The sequence below is a fragment of the Babylonia areolata genome, chromosome 25 (genome assembly GCF_041734735.1).
Source record: "Babylonia areolata isolate BAREFJ2019XMU chromosome 25, ASM4173473v1, whole genome shotgun sequence".
NCBI lineage: Eukaryota > Metazoa > Mollusca > Gastropoda > Neogastropoda > Buccinidae > Babylonia > Babylonia areolata.
This window is the reverse complement of record NC_134900.1, coordinates 13,299,699-13,320,085: the sequence shown is the minus strand read 5'-3', so window position 1 is coordinate 13,320,085 and position 20,387 is coordinate 13,299,699. Positions and strand designations below refer to the sequence as shown.

The 20,387-nt window shown below is 41.8% G+C and overlaps 1 protein-coding gene across 1 annotated transcript in view; it reads left to right on the top strand.

The window, feature by feature from the left end:
- Window positions 1-20,387, top strand: part of LOC143299836 (ubiquitin carboxyl-terminal hydrolase 19-like) — a 52,978-nt gene that overhangs the window by 12,587 nt on the left and 20,004 nt on the right. Inside the window, exons 10-20 of the mRNA XM_076613322.1 lie at window positions 2,525-2,681; window positions 4,767-4,888; window positions 7,280-7,375; window positions 9,091-9,261; window positions 12,004-12,114; window positions 13,059-13,169; window positions 13,453-13,536; window positions 14,416-14,507; window positions 15,651-15,711; window positions 17,099-17,211; window positions 19,991-20,134. Coding sequence (XP_076469437.1) covers window positions 2,525-2,681; window positions 4,767-4,888; window positions 7,280-7,375; window positions 9,091-9,261; window positions 12,004-12,114; window positions 13,059-13,169; window positions 13,453-13,536; window positions 14,416-14,507; window positions 15,651-15,711; window positions 17,099-17,211; window positions 19,991-20,134 — 1,262 coding nt within the window. The remainder of the gene's footprint in view (window positions 1-2,524; window positions 2,682-4,766; window positions 4,889-7,279; window positions 7,376-9,090; window positions 9,262-12,003; window positions 12,115-13,058; window positions 13,170-13,452; window positions 13,537-14,415; window positions 14,508-15,650; window positions 15,712-17,098; window positions 17,212-19,990; window positions 20,135-20,387) is intronic.

Here is a 20,387-nt window from a genome sequence, read left to right as displayed (position 1 = left end):
TTACATTTTGAAATTATACTCAATACATAAAAAGCTTGTGTGTTTTACTCTCAGTCACAAGTGAGTCTTGAAGGCCTTGCCTCTCTTGTTTCTGTCTGAAATTAGGCTTGTTGGGTGAAATTGTCTTGTGTTTTTGTGGTAACTGATTTTTTCTGTCTGAAATTAGGCTTGTTGGGTGAAATTGTCTTGTGTTGTGTTTTTGTGGAAACAGATTTTTTTCTGTCTGAAATTCGGCTTGTTGGGTGAAATTGTATTGTGTTGTGTTTTTGTGGTAACTGATTTTTTCTGTCTGAAATTAGGCTTGTTGGGTGAAATTGTATTGTGTTGTGTTTTTGTGGGTAACTGATTTTTTCTGTCTGAAATTAGGCTTGTTGGGTGAAATTGTATTGTGTTGTGTTTTTGTGGGTAACTGATTTTTTCTGTCTGAAATTAGGCTTGTTGGGTGAAATTGTCTTGTGTTGTGTTTTTGTGGTAACTGATTTTTTTCTGTCTGAAATTAGGCTTGTTGGGTGAAATTGTCTTGTGTTTTTGTGGGTAACTGATTTTTTCTGTCTGAAATTAGGCTTGTTGGGTGAAATTGTATTGTGTTGTGTTTTTGTGGTAACTGATTTTTTTCTGTCTGAAATTAGGCTTGTTGGGTGAAATTGTCTTGTGTTTTTGTGGGTAACTGATTTTTTCTGTCTGAAATTGGGCTTGTTGGGTGAAATTGTCTTGTGTTGTGTTTTTGTGGAAACAGATTTTTTTCTGTCTGAAATTAGGCTTGTTGGGTGAAATTGTATTGTGTTGTGTTTTTGTGGTAACTGATTTTTTTCTGTCTGAAATTAGGCTTGTTGGGTGAAATTGTATTGTGTTGTGTTTTTGTGGTAACTGATTTTTTTCTCTCTGAAATTAGGCTTGTTGGGTGAAATTGTCTTGTGTTGTGTTTTTGTGGGTAACTGATTTTTTCTGTCTGAAATTAGGCTTGTTGGGTGAAATTGTCTTGTGTTGTGTTTTTGTGGAAACAGATTTTTTTCTGTCTGAAAGTCGGCTTGTTGGGTGAAATTGTATTGTGTTGTGTTTTTGTGGTAACTGATTTTTTTCTGTCTGAAATTAGGCTTGTTGGGTGAAATTGTCTTGTGTTGTGTTTTTGTGGTAACTGATTTTTTATGTCTGAAATTAGGCTTGTTGGGTGAAATTGTCTTGTGTTGTGTTTTTGTGGTAACTGATTTTTTTCTGTCTGAAATTAGGCGTGTTGGGTGAAATTGTATTGTGTTGTGTTTTTGTGGTAACTGATTTTTTCTGTCTGAAATTAGGCTTGTTGGGTGAAATTGTCTTGTGTTGTGTTTTTGTGGTAACTGATTTTTTTCTGTCTGAAATTAGGCTTGTTGGGTGAAATTGTCTTGTGTTTTTGTGGGTAACTGATTTTTTTCTGTCTGAAATTGGGCTTGTTGGGTGAAATTGTCTTGTGTTGTGTTTTTGTGGAAACAGATTTTTTTCTGTCTGAAAGTCGGCTTGTTGGGTGAAATTGTATTGTGTTGTGTTTTTGTGGTAACTGATTTTTTTCTGTCTGAAATTAGGCTTGTTGGGTGAAATTGTCTTGTGTTGTGTTTTTGTGGTAACTGATTTTTTTCTGTCTGAAATTAGGCTTGTTGGGTGAAATTGTCTTGTGTTGTGTTTTTGTGGTAACTGATTTTTTTCTGTCTGAAATTAGGCTTGTTGGGTGAAAATGTATTGCTTTTTTGTCATGACAAATTTTTCTGTCTGAAATTCAGAGTAGTAGGTGAAAATGTATTGTGTTGCTTTTTGTCATGACAGATTTTCTGTTGTGATGGAAAATGATTGGTAATGTGTATTTGCCTGCGCGCTCGTGTGGGCCTTCTTGTATATTTGTTTACTTTTTGAAATCAGTCTTTTTGTTTATATGGTGTGTGTCAAAGACATTGATGTGTAATGTTTCTATGTACATGAAATACTTCTTCTTCTGCATTAGTGGGCTGCAACTCCCACGTTCACTCGCATATACGCGAGCGGGCTTTTACGTGTATGACCGTTTTTACCCCGCCATGTAGGCAGCCATACTCCGCTTTCGGGGGTTATGTACATGAAATAAACTTCTTGCCTTTCCCTACGAAGACTGAGGAGAGGTATGTGGTGTGTGTGTGTGTGTGTGTGTCAAAGACATTGATGTATAATGTTTTTACACCCCCAGGAGGTACATGAAATAATTTTCTTGCCTTGCCTTATGAAGACCAAGGAGAGGTAGGTGATGTGTGTGTGTACACGTGTGTGTGTGTGTGTGTGTGTGTGTGTGAAAGAAGTCAGTGTTTTATGTTTCTGTGCCCCCATGGGTACATGAAATAAACTTCTTGCCTTGCCTTATGAAGACCAAGGAGAGGTAGGTGATGTGTGTGTGTGTGTGTGTGAAAGTCGTCAATGTATAATGTTTCTATGCCCCCATGGGTACATGAAATTAACTTCTTGCCTTGCCTGATGAAGACTGAGGAGAGGAGTACATGGTGTGTGTGTGTGTGTGTGTGCTGTGCAGAAGCCCATGGCCAAGGTGCAGCCCCTGAACACCCAGGTGGTGGCGCAGGACATCCCCCCGGGCTACACAGGGCTGGACAACCTGACCAACACCTGCTATGTCAACACCGTCGTCCAGGTGCTGGCCAACACTCCAGAGCTTCGCCAGTACTTCATGGGTCAGTCAGGGAATTGTTTTTTGTTGTTGTTGTTGTTGTTGTTGTGTGTGTGTGTGTGTGTGTGTGGTGGAGAGGGCAGTGTTTTTCCTGTGTGTGCAAGGACCACACCCTGCCTTTGGACAAGATGGTGTGGAGAGCTTTGGTCAAAGGAATGATTCAGCGCTTGTAACTTTTAGAGGCCTTAGATTGGCTAAGAGCGGACCGGGCACGACGGGTCGTCTTTTCACTGTTAGCTGCGCGAAATTTGGCCAAGCAGAGCAATACGATAGGCCTAGTTTGCATCAGTTTGACATGGTAAGTATATGTATCACCAAACATGGAGAATAATACAGACTCCTCCTTTTTGTGTGTATGTGTTAATCAGTTGGAAGGTATTAATATTCTCTGTGTGCTTATGTCTGTGTGTGTTCATAAGTTGGAAGGTAATCTTTGTGTGATGTATGTGTGTGTTTCTTTGTATATGTTTGTGTGCTTTAATGTATCAGCAAACACTCCATAGAACTTGTGAGTGCAGGTTGTGTTCAGCTGAATGTGTCATGGTTTAACGAATGCTAAATAAATTGATAGAATATACCCATTCACTGAAAGGACAAGAGATCTCTGTGAAAATAAATTATCAGTCCATTCTCACAGCACTGAAATGAGTGGTCATGATGTGTATTACCACAGTGAAGTGAATGACCATGTGTGTGTGACCACAGTGATGTGAATGATGATGTGTGTGTGACCACAGTGATGTGAATGATGATGTGTGTGTGACCACAGTGATGTGGATGATGATGTGTGTGACCACAGTGATGTAAATGTGTGTGTGTGTGTGACCACAGTGATGGGAATGATGATGTGTGCGTGTGTGTGACCACAGTAATGTGAATGATGATGTGTGTGTGACCACAGTGATGGGAATGATGATGTGTGTGTGACCACAGTGATGTGAATGATGATGTGTGTGTGTGACCACAGTGATGTGAATGATGATGATGTGTGTGTGACCACAGTGAAGTGAATGATGATGATGTGTGTGACCACAGTGAAGTGAATGATGATGTGTGTGACCACAGTGATGTGAATGATGATGTGTGTGTGACCACAGTGAAGTGAATGATGATGATGTGTGTGTGACCACAGTGAAGTGAATGATGATGATGTGTGTGTGTGACCACAGTGAAGTGAATGATGATGATGTGTGTGTGACCACAGTGAAGTGAATGATGATGATGTGTGTGACCACAGTGATGTGAATGATGATGTGTGTGACCACAGTGAAGTGAATGATGATGATGTGTGTGTGACCACAGTGAAGTGAATGATGATGATGATGTGTGTGTGACCACAGTGATGTGAATGATGATGTGTGTGTGACCACAGTGATGTGAATGATGATGTGTGTGTGTGACCACAGTGATGTGAATGATGATGTGTGTGTGTGTGACCACAGTAATTTGAATGATGATGATGTGTGTGTGTGTGTGACCACAGTAATGTGAATGATGATGATGTGTGTGTGTGACCATAGAAATGTGAATGATGTGTGTGTGACCACAGTGAAGTGAATGATGATGTGTGTGTGACCACAGTGATGTGAATGATGTGTGTGTGTGTGGCCACTGTAATGTGAATGATGATGTGTGTGTGACCACAGTGAAGTGAATGATGATGATGTGTGTGTGTGTGTGTGTGTGACCACAGTAATGTGAATGATGATGATGTGTGTGACCACAGTAATGTGAATGGTGATGTGTGTGTGACCACAGTGAAGTGAATGATGATGATGTGTGTGTGTGTGTGTGACCACAGTGATGTGAATGACTGTGTGTGTGACCACAGTGAAGTGAATGATGATGTGTGTGTGACCACAGTGAAGTGAATGATGATGTGTGTGTGACCACAGTGAAGTGAATGACCATGTGTGTGTGACCACAGTGATGGGAATGATGATGTGTGTGTGACCACAGTGAAGTGAATGATGATGTGTGTGTGTGACCACAGTGATGTGAATGATGATGTGTGTGTGTGACCACAGTAATGTGAATGATGATGATGTGTGTGTGACCACAGTGATGTGAATGATGATGTGTGTTTCAGGGGGTGGGTACAAGGAGGACATCAACCCCAAGACTGACGGGGAGGTGGCCAGGTGTTTTGCCGGGCTGCTGAAGACTTTGTGGAGTGGCATCCACAAGCACACCACAGCCAACAGGCTCAAGGTCAGTGCACCTGCATTTGTGTCTGGTACTGTATTCCATTGTATGACTTTTATTTATCACAGCAGATTTCTCTGTGTGAAATTCAGGCTGCTCTCCTTGGGGAAAGTGCTTTGCTATAATGCAGTACAGTCTTTTTTTTTTCTTTTTTTTAAAATTTAATTACACATACTTAACCGTGACCCACTAGTGCAGACTCCGGCAGGGGTCTGATTCCTGTCCTGTGCAAACTACTACCCGCCTATGCGGAGAAAACGAAAGTAGCTATGGCCGATAACCTCCTGAAGTAGGTTACCTCCCCTTTGCATCCCTGACTAGCGCCCTCTTTTTCCGGCATCCATCGTGACTCCTGCTCCTGTGCTCTGCATGCGGCTAAGTCTTTTCGTATTTTCTGTCTGTCGATTGATTCTCTGGCGCTCTCGTTTTGTGTCTGATGATGAATCACAGCAGGTCACAAAACTACTTGGCCCGATTGGGCGATCAAGCTCATATTAAGGTGTGACCACAGTCAACCGGCGGGCACAGCGAATACTTAGAAAAATCGTGTTGGCGAAAAAACTTAGCCGTATGGAGAGCACAGGAACAGGAGTCATAATGGCTGCCGGAAAAAGAGGGCGCTAGCCAGCGTGACAAAGGGGAGGTTACCTACTTCCGGGAGGTTATCGGCCGTAGTTTCGTTTTCTCCGCATAGGCGGATAGTAGTTTGCACAGGACAGGAATGTCAGACCCCTGCCGGAGTCTGCACTAGTTGGGTCACGGTAAGTATGTTATTTAAACGTAATTTTAGCACTTACTTTCAAAAATTAAAATACAAAATTCATGTCATTACTCATTAATAAGCCTTGCGCACTATTAGATTATAAAAATCTCTCTATACAATTCTGGGGGCTCTCACTTCCCCCCATTTCCAGCGGGCAACAGGACTTACAGGCCTAAAGGCTGCCGTCTGTTTTTTCTTTGTTTTTTTTTTTTTTTTAAATTTCTGCAGAGGAACAGGCACAGTGTTGTTGTTGTTGCAAAGAGACATGCATGGCTTATACAGCTTTATGAACAAAAGAAAAGAGAAAAGAAAAAAAAAAACCCACACCAGTGCTCCTTGAGGCTGGATGTAGCTTTCATTCATTGTAAACATGCGTCACTGAGAAGTTCATCTTCTTCCAGGTCTGACGATTCAGTTCAGCTGTAGCTGTTCTCTGGTACTGCTAACGCTGGCTTGTGTGCCAGACCTTTATACCATTTACGGCATGCTCTTTCCTTCCTTCCCATGCGTCTCTCTAGCCCATGCTGTCTCTGTACGACCAGGCAGTCACACAGTGTTTTGTGGTGTTAGACTTGCTTGTAACGACTGGAATCAAGAATGAGGAATATAGTTATGTTATTTGAGGCTTGTCATTTTGTTATGAGCTCATTAAAGTAATGGCATCACTTTTTCCTTATTCTCAGCTTGTGTGTTGTGTGTGTGTGAATAATGGCATCAACACTCACTTTTTTCATATTCTCAGCACATAGTTTTCTGAGTTTCAGTCCTAAATACAAACAGTGGCATATTCTCAGAGTGCAGTTACCTGTGTTTCATTCCTAAATAACTAACGGTTTTGTGTGTTTCAGTCCAAAATACTAACGGTTATATATTTTCATCATACAGTTACCTGTTTTGGTCAAAGTGTGTGTGACTAATGGCACCAACAGTCACTTTATCATATTCTCAGCACATAGCTTTCAGAGTTTCAATCCTTAATACAAAGTTGCATATTCTGAGTGTGCAGTTACCTGTTCCGGGTACAATGTGTGTGAATAATGGCATCAGCAGTCACTTTATCATATTCTCAGCACATAACTGTCTGTGTTTCAATCCTCTCTCTCTCTCTCTCTCTCCCCCCCCTCCTCTCTCTCTCTCTCTCTCTCTCTCTCTCTCTCTCTCTCTCTCTCTCTCTATATATATATATATATATATATATACATACAAACAGTTGCAGATTCTGAGCATACAATTACCTGCTTTGGTTACAATGTGTGTAAATAATGGCATCAATAGTCACCTTTTCATATTCTTAGCACATAACTCTTTGTGTTTCAATCCTAAATATACACAGACAGTTGCAGATTCTCAGCATGCAATTATCTGTTTCGGTCACTGTGTGTGTAGATAATGGCATCAGCAGTCACTTTGTCATATTCTCAGCACAAAGCTTTCTGCGTTTCAGTCCTAAATATATAATACAAATAGTTGCAGATTCTCAGCATGCATTTACCTGCTTTTGTCACCGTGTGTGTGTGTGTGTGTGTGTAAATAATGGCATCAGCACATTATTGATGTTATGTACCATTGTGTGTTTCTGGTGGTCGTTACGTGTTTCAATCCAAAATACAACCTGCGCATGCTGACGATGGCAGGACCTGGTCAGCCGAAGGGGGAACAACTCCTTCCAAGGCTTCTACCAGCATGACGCCCAGGAGTTCCTCTCCTACCTGCTGGACGCCCTGCACGAGGTCAGTCACTGCTGCTGGGGAAAGAGGGGAGGTAATCTGATGGACTTGTGTGTATGTGTCAGGGTTCAAGGCCCCCCCCCCTGGTGTTTTGTCCTTGGGGAAAGGGGATTTAACTCATGATTTTCCTTGCTTACTCCACCCAGGTGCGAATGGGTATCTTATTTTTGATGGGGAAGGCTCGACAGGCGCAATAGTCGAGTGGTTAAAAGCGTTGGACTTTCAATCTGAGGGTCCAGGGTTCGAATCTCGGTAACAGTGCCTGGTGGGTAAAAGGGTGGAGATTTTTTTTTTTTCTGATCTCCCTGGTCAACATGTGTGCAGACCTGCTTGTGCCTGCTGAACCCCCTTCGTGTGTATGCGCAAGCAGAAGATTAAATACGCACGTTAAAGGTCCTGTAATCCATGTCAGCGTTTGATGGGTTATGGAAACAAGAACATACTCAGCATGCACACCCCCGAAAACGGAGTATGGCTGCCTACATGGCTGGTAAAAAACAGTCATACATATAAAGGCCCACTCGTGAACATATGAGTGAACATGGGAGTTACAGCCCACGAACGAAGAAGAAGGATGGGGAAGGTTAAAGTGGTTTGAGGAGAGGATTGGGCCCCTCCCCCCTATGCGGAGCCCTAGACAGAGTGTGATTCACTTCCTCTATAGCTGGTGAAAGGCAGTGGGACATTTGTGATGGACTTGTAAGGCAGTGTGATGGACTTGTAAGGCAGTGTGATGGACTTGTAAGGCAGTGTGATGGACCTGTCAGTGTGATGGACTTGTAAGGCAGTGTGATGGACTTGTAAGGCAGTGTGATGGAGCTGTCGTTGTGATGGACTTGTGAGGCAATGTGATGGACTTGTAAGGCAGTGTGATGGACTTGTAAGGCAGTGTGATGGACCTGTCAGCGTGATGGACTTGTAAGGCAGTGTGATGGACCTGTCGGTGTGATGGACTTGTAAGGCAGTGTGATGGACCTGTCAGTGTGATGGACTTGTAAGGCAGTGTGATGGACCTGTCAGTGTGATGGACCTGTCGGTGTGATGGACTTGTAAGGCAGTGTGATGGACCTGTCAGTGTGATGGACCTGTCAGTGTGATGGACTTGTAAGGCAGTGTGATGGACTTGTAAGGCAGTGTGATGGACCTGTCAGTGTGATGGACCTGTCAGTGTGATGGACTTGTAAGGCAGTGTGATGGACTTGTAAGGCAGTGTGATGGACTTGTAAGGCAGTGTGATGGTCCTGTCAGTGTGATGGACTTGTAAGGTAGTGTGATGGACTTAGTTTGTCTTATGGTTTCTGAGATCAGTTGATGAAGTGAATGTGAAACGTTTATTTCATTCAGTAAACAAACCAACCAGTAGCATGAATGAATTTACACACAAATACATACGAACATACATACATGCATATTTTCTTGCACGTATGCACGGACACATCCATCCATCTATTCATGCATCCATCCATCCGTCCATACATACATACATCCATACGTACGTTCATACATACATACATACATACATACATACACACACACACACACACACACACACACACACACACATACATACATACATATATACATATATTTACCAAAATTATCATAATGATTATGTTGATAATTAAAAGACACATTTATGTATAACAGCTTTATAATAATCAAACAACCACCTGTTACAAAGTCACCTGACACAAAAATGAGAACAATTTCTGTTACAGGATGTGAATCGTGCCAAGAAACTTGACACTGCCGCCATTCAGGACAAGGCAGGGGGTGCCAGCGTGTCACGGGAGAAAAAGGACGAAGGTCCCTCAGCTGAAAGCAGTGCCCAGGAAGCCGGCGGTGAGCAGAAAGAGGCCGCCGAGGACAGTGCCAAGAAACCTGTCCACGTAAGTTTGGTTGATCTTGTATTTTTCGCATACCAAACAGGTGAAAGAAACTCTATGGGGAACATGCTTTCTCTTTCATTGGACCTGTCATCTGGAACAAATTCCCTTGTCCTGTCAGACACTCTCAGTCTTTGTACTCGTTCAAATCAGCTCTCAAAACTCACCTTTTCCACAGTTGTTATGATTAGTTTTTTTCTGCCCCTGTGTGACTGTCTGCGATTGTTGGTGGGTAGAGAGAGGAATGGGGCTGTATCAGTACAAATGCCTGGTGTGGGCGTGTGTGTGTGTGTGTGTGACCTGTTTATTTTGTGATGCGTATAAGCAAATGAATGTTATGAAATGCATCGGCATCAGTGTATGTATGTGTGATTGTATTTGTAAATGCTCTGGGTTCTCCGAACATAGGGCGTCTCCAAATATTCATTGTTATTATTATTATTGTTCTTTACCTTTGTAGAGAATGTTCCCTGACCTGCAGAATGTGCGCATGTCTATGGAGTTGAGCTGAACAACTCAACCGATGCCTTAAAAGGTTAAGTTGTTTGGGCTGGGGTCTTGGTTGGGTGAAGGTTGTGTTGTTTGAGAGGGTGGGTGGGGAGGAGGTCCTTGATGTATGTCTGGGTGGGGGGGCCTGTTTGGCATTCCTATGGGAAGCTCTGGGTGCATGTGTCTGTTTCCTTTTGTTACCAGTTTTGGGGCAAAAGTTCCTGATCAGGAGTCAAGAGGTTTAGAAGTGTTCTGCATTGATTGTGTGGTTCCACAGTGAGGTTATGACAAGCTAACAGCAGTGATCATGGACCTCTTCATTACTTCTTCTTCTTCTTCTGCATTCGTGGGCTGCAACTCCCACGTTCAGTCGTATGCACACGAGTGGGCTTTTACGTGTATGACTGTTTTTACCCCGCCATATAGGCAGCCATACTCCGCTTTCGGGGGTTCTTCACTACTGAAAGCAACCATTCAAAGAAGACGTCGTTGCTCTATGTGTGAAGGAGGGGCCTAGTTCAGGTCTGACTGCATAATCATTTCGTTCATATCAGTAATGACATCTCTTGCATGTGCTAAATGCTCGTACCTGGCAATCACAAAGAAGCTTAGAAGCTTTGTGCTTTATTAAGCAAAGCAAGTAAATCAGTAAAGCAAGCTGTTAACAGTATTTTACAAATTTCATTAATTAATGTAAATTGACTTTCCCCTCTCATGATTTTTTTTTTCCAAGACTCTTATAAATGGATTACATATAGTGAAAAGTAGAGGAGAAAGCTTGTGGTACAAAGTTGTGTGAGAGGCAGACATGTCAGCTGTTTTATGTATGTATTCTGAAAAATAAGGGGGCCTGGGTGCAGGTAGGAAGATGTGAATATGTCCTTGAAATGTGGGTTGGTACAGTATGTTTTAAACCATTCATGTTCATTATTCATAACTGAAGCTGGTACCTGTGCATACATAGCATTGACACCTGTACCAGGCATGTATGTCCTTACAGGTTTTTCTTTACTATTCTGTTTCTTTGATTTTTTTATCTTTTTTTTTATTTATTTATTTTTTATATATAACAATTTGTGAAATGAAAGCGGAATAGGGGACAGAGACTGGTGGTTAGGTTTTTATGTGAATGGCGATACGGTGTCTGTATTCTAACTGTACCTTTTTTAAGAAAAGATTTGGTGGTTGGTTTTTATGTGAATGGCGATACGGTGTCTGTATTCTCACTGTATCTTTTTAAGAAAAGATTTGGTGGTTGGTTGGTTGGTTGGGTTTTTTTCAATTTGTCTCCAAAATAGCGTACATTTGATTTATCAGGTTCAGGGTTTTGTTCAGTTGTGCTGTTGGAGTAATTGTCTGATGGTCGTGTTAGTGTTCATACTTGTCAGTGCGGGATGTCAGTGTATATGACTCTGTGTCTGTGTGTGTGTGTGTGTGTGTGTATGTGTGTGTGTGTGTGTATAAAGGACAGAGAAAGGAGGGATTGGGGAAGATGTTGCTCTCTGTTGTTTGGTTATTTTGCTGCTGCTGACGTGAAGCCTGGTCCACAGAGACCGAGGCTTTTAACACACAACCGACAAACCTGGAAGGAATCTGCAGGTTGGGGAACTCTCCACGGATCTGCTATTTTCAGCGGAAGAGGACTTGATTTCAGACGGGGGGCGGGGGGGGGGGGCATTTTCAGAGGAAAAATTTCGTTTTCAGCCAGGGGGGGGCTTTCTTTCCCCCCTCAACCTCCCAAAACTCCACCCCACCCCACCAGGGGCCTACGGCAGTCCCTGGACCCTGGCCGATTTTCAGAGGAAAGTCCCCTGGACAATTCCCCAGCCTGAATCTGGTGAACAGTACTTCTGGGTGATGCCACCGAATACACTTCACAGTTAACTCAATCAGTACGGCCAGTCCTCTCTTTTCCTCTACACAGACCCCTCGGATGTCCAGTGGGTGTCTGAATGACCCAGCCTTTAGCTTCCGTCGTCAGAATTGTGGTATTCTTTGTCAACGTTCACCTCTTCAGTATAAGAGCCTTCCGCTTGCAATATTTTGATGATGGTAATTGGCGTGAAACGCTGTTAACATCGTCTCTTTCGCCGTTCGTATGGAGAGAGTTAAGGGAGATGAATAACAACAAGACTAGCTCAAGGATCAGTTGTAGCACTTTGATCAGGTAGTGGAAATGTTGGGTTTTGTTGGGGTTTTTTTAATTCTAAAAGGTGCAGTCATGCAAACGTGAAGTGAGTTGTGTTGTGTGGGCAGGTGATTGCGGAAGAGAAGTGGTCAGCACACAAGAAGAAGGACGACTCCTTTCTCGTGGACCTCATGTACGGACAGTACAAAAATAAAGTTACCTGTCCCAACTGTAAGGAGGTAAGAGAGTTTTGGTTTTTATTTAATCTTTTTTTCTTTTTTTTTCTTTTCTTTTTTTTTTTTTCTTTTTTTTATTGCATTCTGAAACTGCCATTCGAGGGTAAACAGTTTTGATGAAAGTAAAGTGAAAAACAAACCTTGAGTATGTGTGTGTGTGTGTGTGTGTGTGTGTGTGTGTGTGTGTGATTTCCTTTTCTTTATTTTATATTTTGTCTTTTCTTTTTCTTTTTTTTTCTCCCTTTTTTTTTTTTTTTTTAACTTTCAATAACTGTTTTAAAAAAAAATCTCATGTCTCATATGACTTAACAAAAGTTGTTTGTTTGATATGAATATTGACAAAATATGTGAATATTTTTGTGAGGAAAAAAATCTTTAAAAAGCACTTAAATTACACCAGGGAGAAAGGATTTTTTTTTCTGGAAGGAATACTGCTGAAAAGGCCTTTCAGATGGTAAAGGTAGCAGCATCTTTTATATGCATGTGTGCATGTATGTATGTATGTATGTTACATATGATAATCGTAATTTCATGGCACAGTTTAGTAGAGATCCACTTGCCAGCTCAGTCATGATATAATGAAATACACTGGAGGAAACTGGATCAGTGTAGTGGCAAAACCTCCGAGCTTTGTCCTTTTGTCAGTTTCAGTTTCAGTAGCTCAAGGAGGCGTCACTGCGTTCGGACAAATTCATATACACTACACCACATCTGCCAAGCAGATGCCTGACCAGCAGCGTAACCCAACGCGCTTAGTCAGGCCTTGAGAAAAAAAAAAAAAAAAAAAAGGTGAATAAATAATAGATAAGCTTACATAAATAAATAAATAATAATTATAATATAAAAAAGGTAGTAGTAATAATAATAATAATGAAATAATAATAATAATAAATAAATAAACAACACAGAAGTAATGCCTTGTTTTTCTGTCTCTGATTTGATTCCAGGTGTCGACCACATTTGAGCCCTTTTCCATACTTCCGTTGGCGCTTCCTAAGAACAAGAAAAACTTGACGGTCACCTTTATGTGGCGAGATGCCCAGAAAAAGCCAATAAAGGTTGGTGTGTGTGTTTGTGTGTATATGTCACTGTATGTGGGTGTGGATGTGTGTGTGTGTTTGTGTCTGTGTGCGAGAGAAAAAGTAATAATACCTATCAATAACACAAGCTTGTAACTCAGCACATCTTTTAACAGTTTACTGCCACAACCATCTTGGGATTGCATTTTGGAAATTTCCTTGTGTTTAAATCCATAGCAATTATTACGGGGAAAAACAAAATCTAAAGTGTGTGTGTCTGCCTTAGTTTGTGACAAAAGAAAGTGGGCGTGGTTTGTTGCAGTACCAGATACAACTGATGAAGGAGCCCACAGTGGAACATTTGACAGAGCAGCTTTCACACAAGACAGGCGTTTCGCCTAAGAATGTGAGTTGGGACTTTGCTGACGTTATTTAGCGCGTCAGGGTGATGATGGAAGTATCAGTCTGTTGTTGATGTCTTTTGTAGTACAGTCTCTCCATTGCTTGATGATGTTAAGTTCAAACTGTGTTGAGCTTGTGTTTTGTTTTGAAATGTTTTTATGTTTGTTTACGCGTTCTTGTTTGTGTATAATTGTTCTTTCTGTGTGTGTGTGTGTGAGTGAGAGAGAGAGGAAGGTTTGGACATTTTTTTCTTTTTCTTTTATTTTTGTAGTCTGGAAATTGACTGATTCAAGGGAGTTGTTTGGTCTGTTGAATATTTTAGTGATGTATGGTCTCAAATAATTTTGATAGAGGGAGCATTAAAACTGATTACAGCTGACTTTGATATTTTAAAAATGCAAGTAGGAAAATTAGAATTTCAGTAATTGCACTCCAAGAGTCCACATTATGTGGATGACATGGTGATCACTCATTTCAACCATCTGTTGATTTTTTGTTTTTTGTTGTTGTTTTTTTTCTTTTTTTATTGTTGTTGGGAGTCAGCATTATTCTTTTCATTTTTAAGAATTTTTTTGTTGGTATTTGGTGGGTTATGAAAACACAAACATACCCAGCATGTCACACCTCTGAAAACAGAATATGGCTGCTTTTGTGGCAGTATAAAATAAAACAATCCTTCATGTAAAATTTCTTCTCTTTAGTAAGGAGTGAACATGAGAGTTGTGCAACCCTTCAACGCAGAAAGAAATAACAGTGATGTCATCTGGTGTTTGTTACTCATGACCATTGCTTTTCCAGCACCAGAGAAGACTCCAGCTTCTGCACACAGCAGTTTCCTAGAGTTCCTGGTGTACACACATGCTGTCTTTTGTGTTGGTTTCAGATGCGGGTCTTTGACGTGAAGAACAGCCTTTTCTACAGACGGTTCAGAGTCAGCAGCGACCTCAGTCGCGTGGATTCCAAAGATATCATTGTGTGAGTATGCTGTCTTGGTTTTTTTGTAAATGAAAGGAAAGAAAGTAATCAGTCATTACTACTTTTCCATCTTTTTATTACTAGATTATGTAAGGGTGATAATCTGTAGGATGGTACTGGATTTCCGGATCAGGAATATTTTATTTTGTTTGCTTCTGGAACGGCAAAATTTTCTTTGGGTTGTTTCCCAGTCGTTGCTGGATCAGTGAAAATCTTGGTTGGCAGATTCCATTTTGGCAAGTGTGGTTTCAAGGCAGGGGTACATTCTGTTTCTTGTCAGCAGTTAAAAGAAAAGTTTGGGCACACACCACTACACGTGTTCACTGAATGTCAGGTTTAGAATTAGGGTACTAAATTAACCAGAATAAACCGCAGAACATTCAGGTTGGAAACATGATTTACAACTCTTCATCCACACGTTGCATCTAAGTTGGGTTCTGTAGGAAGTGTTCATTATGCAATAGCTGCTTTCACTCTGAAGTATCCGAGTGGTACAAGTCATGAAGAAGATGGGGAATAAGTTTTTTAAAGTTCACCAGATGCAAACATATAAGATATTTGGATATTAACTCACTCAGTACAGCCAGTCCTCTCTTCTCCTCTACACAGACCCCTCGGATGTCCAGTGGGTGTCTGAATGACCCAACCTTTAGCTTCCGTCATCAGAATTGTGGTATTCTTTGTCAACATTCACGTCTTCAGTATAAGAGCCTTCCGCTTGCAATATTTTGATGATGGTAATTGGGGTGAAACGCTGTTAACATCGTCTCTTTCGCCGTTCGTATGGAAAGAGTTAAACAGTGAAACGCTGATTGATGTGGGCTGCCTCAGGTAGAAATGTTCACTTTCCATATATTGATTATTTCAGCATGGCAAGTGTTGGTGTTTGAACTCTGAGACGCTGTTTTGCTGCTCTCAAATAATGAAAATGATACTTTCAGGTCAGGTTAGGGGTTGGCAGGTCTGCAATAGGTATGTGAATGTGAAATGTCTGTAGACCGTGTGGAAGGGAAATGTTGTCTATGTGTGACAGTGTGGATAAGAACTGTGATATAAAAGGAGTGTGTGTGTGTGTGCGTGTGTTTCTGTTTGTGTGCATGTGTGTGTGTGTGTGTATGTGCGTATGTGTGTGTGTGATGACAGGAGTGAAGTACTGTCAGCCGATGACGCTGGAGAGGAGGTGGTGGAAATAGAAGTGATTCAGGTCAGTGAACTCTCTCTCTCCATCTATCTAAGATTTTTTTTTTTTTTTTTTTTTTTTTTTTTTTGTGATCAACCTCAGATGGCCAGTAAAGATCTTTTTCTTTTAGTTGACATGGCGGGTTATTTTTAAAAGAAGAGTATTACGCTTGAACAAAGAAAGAGAATTACCCTTAAGCTTGTTGTCATTTAACAGTTTTAATGTGTAAACTGTTGTAGTTTTGATGGTTTTTTTTTTGTTGTTGTTGTTGTTTTTCACCCGTACCACTGCTTTCACTGTCATCTGAGCTGTAAAATCAGAACTGATATTACTTACCCTGCCTGCTTCAGAATGTCTTTAAAAATTGTTGATTGTGTGCTTTCTGATTTCACACCATGTGCGCTGGTCTTGGCTTTACCCAACTTTAGTTTCAGAAGTCACAGTCAGACTTCAAGTGTGGAGTGAATTCTAGTGTTAGAGAAGCCTATTTAATTACACATCATTACTGTGACCCAGTGGTGCAGACTTAGTAGGGGCCTGATCCCTGTTCTGTGCAAACTGCTACCCACCTGTTTAGACGTGCAGTAGTTGAATGGTTAGAATGTTAAAAGGGCAATAAGTAACAATGATGATAATGATAGACTTTTTGTTTCTCTCATTCTCTCTCGCCTTGACTTCTGTAACTCTCTGTTGTCTGGTTTGCCTGCTTCATCCATTCAGTCCCTTCAGCACATACAAAACTCTGCTGCCCGACTCGTCCTCAGAAAGAAAAGATCTGAGCACATCACTCCTATTTTGGAACATCTCCATTGGCTCCCTGTCTCACACAGAATAAAGTACAAGATCAGCACTCTGTGTTATAAATGTATTCACAAATCTGCCCTTTCCTATCTTTGTGGCTGCCTTCACCTCTACACTCCATCGCGCGCTCCACGATCAGCTTCGGATCCCCTCTGTTTAATCATACCCACATTCAAACACTCTACTGTTGGACGCCGTTCTTTCTCTGCCTGTGGACCTTGCATTTGGAATGAACTTCCTCTTTCGCTTCGTCAGGTCTCCGCACTCAGCTCTTTCAAATCTGGCCTTAAAAACCCACCTCTTCACAAGATAGCCTCCCTCCCCTGCCTCTTCCTTGTCTTCAGTTTCTTCAGTTTTAGAGTTATGCATGCGTGTAAATGACTGGTGTGAAAGCGCTTAGATTTGTCTCTGCACAAGATTCAGCGCTATATAAATGCTATCATTATTATGATTTGTATGAAGCCCAAGGTGCTCACAAACTACCCACTCTCTGGCATGTATGGCAGCACCAAACCTAGGATGTGTGGTAGTGAAGGAGTGAAGTGACCTGTGCGTGTCTTTCTTGCTTGATTTTGAGGCAAGGGTTGTGAGAAATGGCGTGTGTTGACAGAGGATACTTCACCCCCCTTACCCTGTGAGCTGTTCGTCCTGCAAGACCGTGTGCCACAGCGACAAGAAGCTGAAACGCTGCACCAGCTGCTTCAAAGTGGGATACTGCAATCAGTGAGTCTCTGGCTGGTTTTTTTTATGGAGAGGGGGAGGGTGAACTGGCTTGATTTTCTTTTGTGTCGCCAGATTAGTGAAAAGTGCGTTGGCAGATTCCGTTTCGTTAAGTTGCGCTGTTAAGAAATGATATCATTACATTTCTTGTTCTCAATTGAAAGGAAGATTCTGGACTAACACCCCAAAGTATACTATTGTCTTGTTTATTGCATGCCAATATATTAAAAAGAGGGTACTGAAGTAAAAAAAATAATTAAAACAAAAAAAACGTTTTAGTCATTTGTATTATATACAACCTATTCTCCATCATCTTCCCTCAGTCAGTGTCGTGGGAAATGTCTGTATGTGATAGTCGCTTATGTTCGGAAGTATCTGAGCGGCAAAGTCATGAAAAAAACCGGGTGTCAGTAGTTGTAAAAATTTGACAGATGCAAACGTTCCCACATTTTTTGTGTGGATATATTTTGTATTTTGTATTTCTTTTTATCACAACAGATTTCTCTGTGTGAAATTCGGGCTGCTCTCCCCAGGGAGAGCGCGTCGCTATACTACAGCGCCACCCATTTTGTTTGTATTTTTCCTGCGTGCAGTTTTATTTGTTTTTCCTATTGATGTGGATTTTTCTACAGAATTTTGCCAGGAACAACCCTTTTGTTGCCGTGGGTTCTTTTACGTGCACTAAGTGCGTGCTGCACACGGGACCTCAGTTTATCGTCTCATCCGAATGACTAGTGTCCAGACCACCACTCAAGGTCTAGTGGAGGAGGAGAAAATATCGGCGGCTGAGCCGTGATTCGAACCAGCGCGCTCAGATTCTCTCGCTTCCTAGGCGGATGCGTTACCTCTAGGCCATCACTCCACTTATATCTGTGTGCGTTGAAAGACAGGTGTGGGGAATTGGGATTAGATGCTAACATGACAACAGAAGGATCGGTTTGTCTTCTTATATCACAGATTGGTTGTGCAGGGAAGAACTTAGAAAGTCAAATGGAATATTAGATAAGCTCAGTAATTTACTTCAGGCGTGTGTGCACATTTTCTAACATGCACACACACACATACATATGGAAACATATTTGCATGCACACACTCCATCAAGAATTAATAATGATAATAATAATGGATACTTATATAGCACACTATCCAGAAATCTGCTCTAGGTACTTTACAAAAATGCTTTTGTTAACATAAAACATTATATCTATGTTACATACACACACCAAAATGTGACTACACACACACACACACACACACACACACACACACGCACACATACGCACACATAGGCAGGCACAAACTTAGATAAACACACGCACACACAATACACATTCATATACATGCATGTAGTTATGTACACATACATATGTATACACACATAGTCAAGCAAGAATTCAGTGTTGATAATTGGTCACTTGTATTCTTTTCTTGTTTTTTAAGCACTTGGGTATGCGAGTTGCTCATTGGCTGTTTTTGTGATATATTCCTGTTTATATGTATCTTTTTGGTATCATGCACTACTGCTTTCATGTTCAGCTTCTTTTTTTTTTTCTTTTTTCTTTTTCTTTTTTAATCCTCTGTGGAAAAATTGATGGACAGGTCAACACCAGAGGCATGTTGAGGGTTTATATACATGGCTGCGACTGTATTTTTACCTGATTTTCTCTTCTGGGTCATTTTCCTTTTTGGATCCACAGAATCATAATTGGCAATGTGTTGGGTTTTTTTGACAAAAATGTTTTCTACACGGAAATAGCCCAGTGCTGTTGTCTGGACTGTGATCAAAAGTCACGATGATGATGATGGTGTTGGCATATGGTGTGATGTGTTTGTGTGTGTGTTTTGCCATTGACACGTTGTCTTGTTAGTAAATACTGATTATAGTGCCCTGTCTTGTTAATTGTCATGCCATTCCCCCCCCCCCCCCCCCCACCCCCATAGTGATGTTGATTCTTAGTGCTATGGGCTCCTATGCTGAGAAGGTAGGGCGCTTTATATTTGAAAGTACCCATTGTTATAATGATGATGATGATGAACGCCTCCTAGCTCACCTTGTCCAGTGCACAGGACTGGATCAGCCCACACCTTCTTCTTCTTCTGCGTTAATTCGTATGCACACGAGTGGGCTTTTACGTGTATGACCGTTTTTACCCTGCCATGTAGGCAGCCATACTCCGTTTTCGGGGGTGTACATGCTGGGTATGTTCTTGTTTCCATAACCCACCGAATGCTGACATGGATTAAGCATCTAACGTGCGTATTTGATCTTCTGCTTGCATATACACATGAAGGGGGTTCAGGCACTAGCAGGTCTGCACATATGTTGACCTGGGAGATCGTAAAAATCTCCACCCTTTACCCACCAGGCGCTGTTACCGTGATTCGAACCCGGGACCCTCAGATTGACAGTCCCAACGCTTTAACCACTCGGCTATTGCGCCCGTCAGCCCACACCTTCACACTGGAGTGTTGTGTTGCAGGGCATCTCAGGAATTTGGAGTCGACAGTGTTGTTGTTGTTTTTTCTTCTTCTTCTGCTCGTTTGTCAGATGGGCACCCCAGTCTCCAAGGCAGCTACAGGTCTTCCACACAGCCATAGAGGTTCCAGGTGTTGTTGTTTTGTGAAAATGTTTTCGATACTGAAATAGCCATATGCTGTTGGCTGGGGTTGTGAGCGAGAGTAATGATGATGATGGTGAAGGAGAACACCTACTAGAACATCGTATCCACTGCACAAGGACTGCCGTCAGCCCGCACCTTTCACACCGGGGGTTCTGTTGCAGGGCGTGTCAGCGTAACCACTGGCACATGCACAAGCCCCACTGCACCAAGTCCCCGGACCCTGTGGGCTGCCCCTTTGTCCTCAGCCTGCCTCGCTCACACTGCACGTACGGCCGCATCGCTCGCCTCATGGAGAGCTTCGCCAGGTCAGTCCTCGCGTTTCAAGGTTCACATTTCAGTGCTCATGTTTCAGTGCTCATGTTCCAGTGCCTACGTTTCAGTGCCTGCATTTCAGTGCTTACGTTTCCATGCTCGCTCAGTTCCTGAACTGAATGCAGACCTATGGTCTGAAACATTTGATGGCTCTTATCAAAAGTCTCGATTTTTACAACCTACAGTTTTTGTAAGCGTTCACGGTTTTTAATTTTTGATAGATAACTGCAGATAACTGCAATTTGT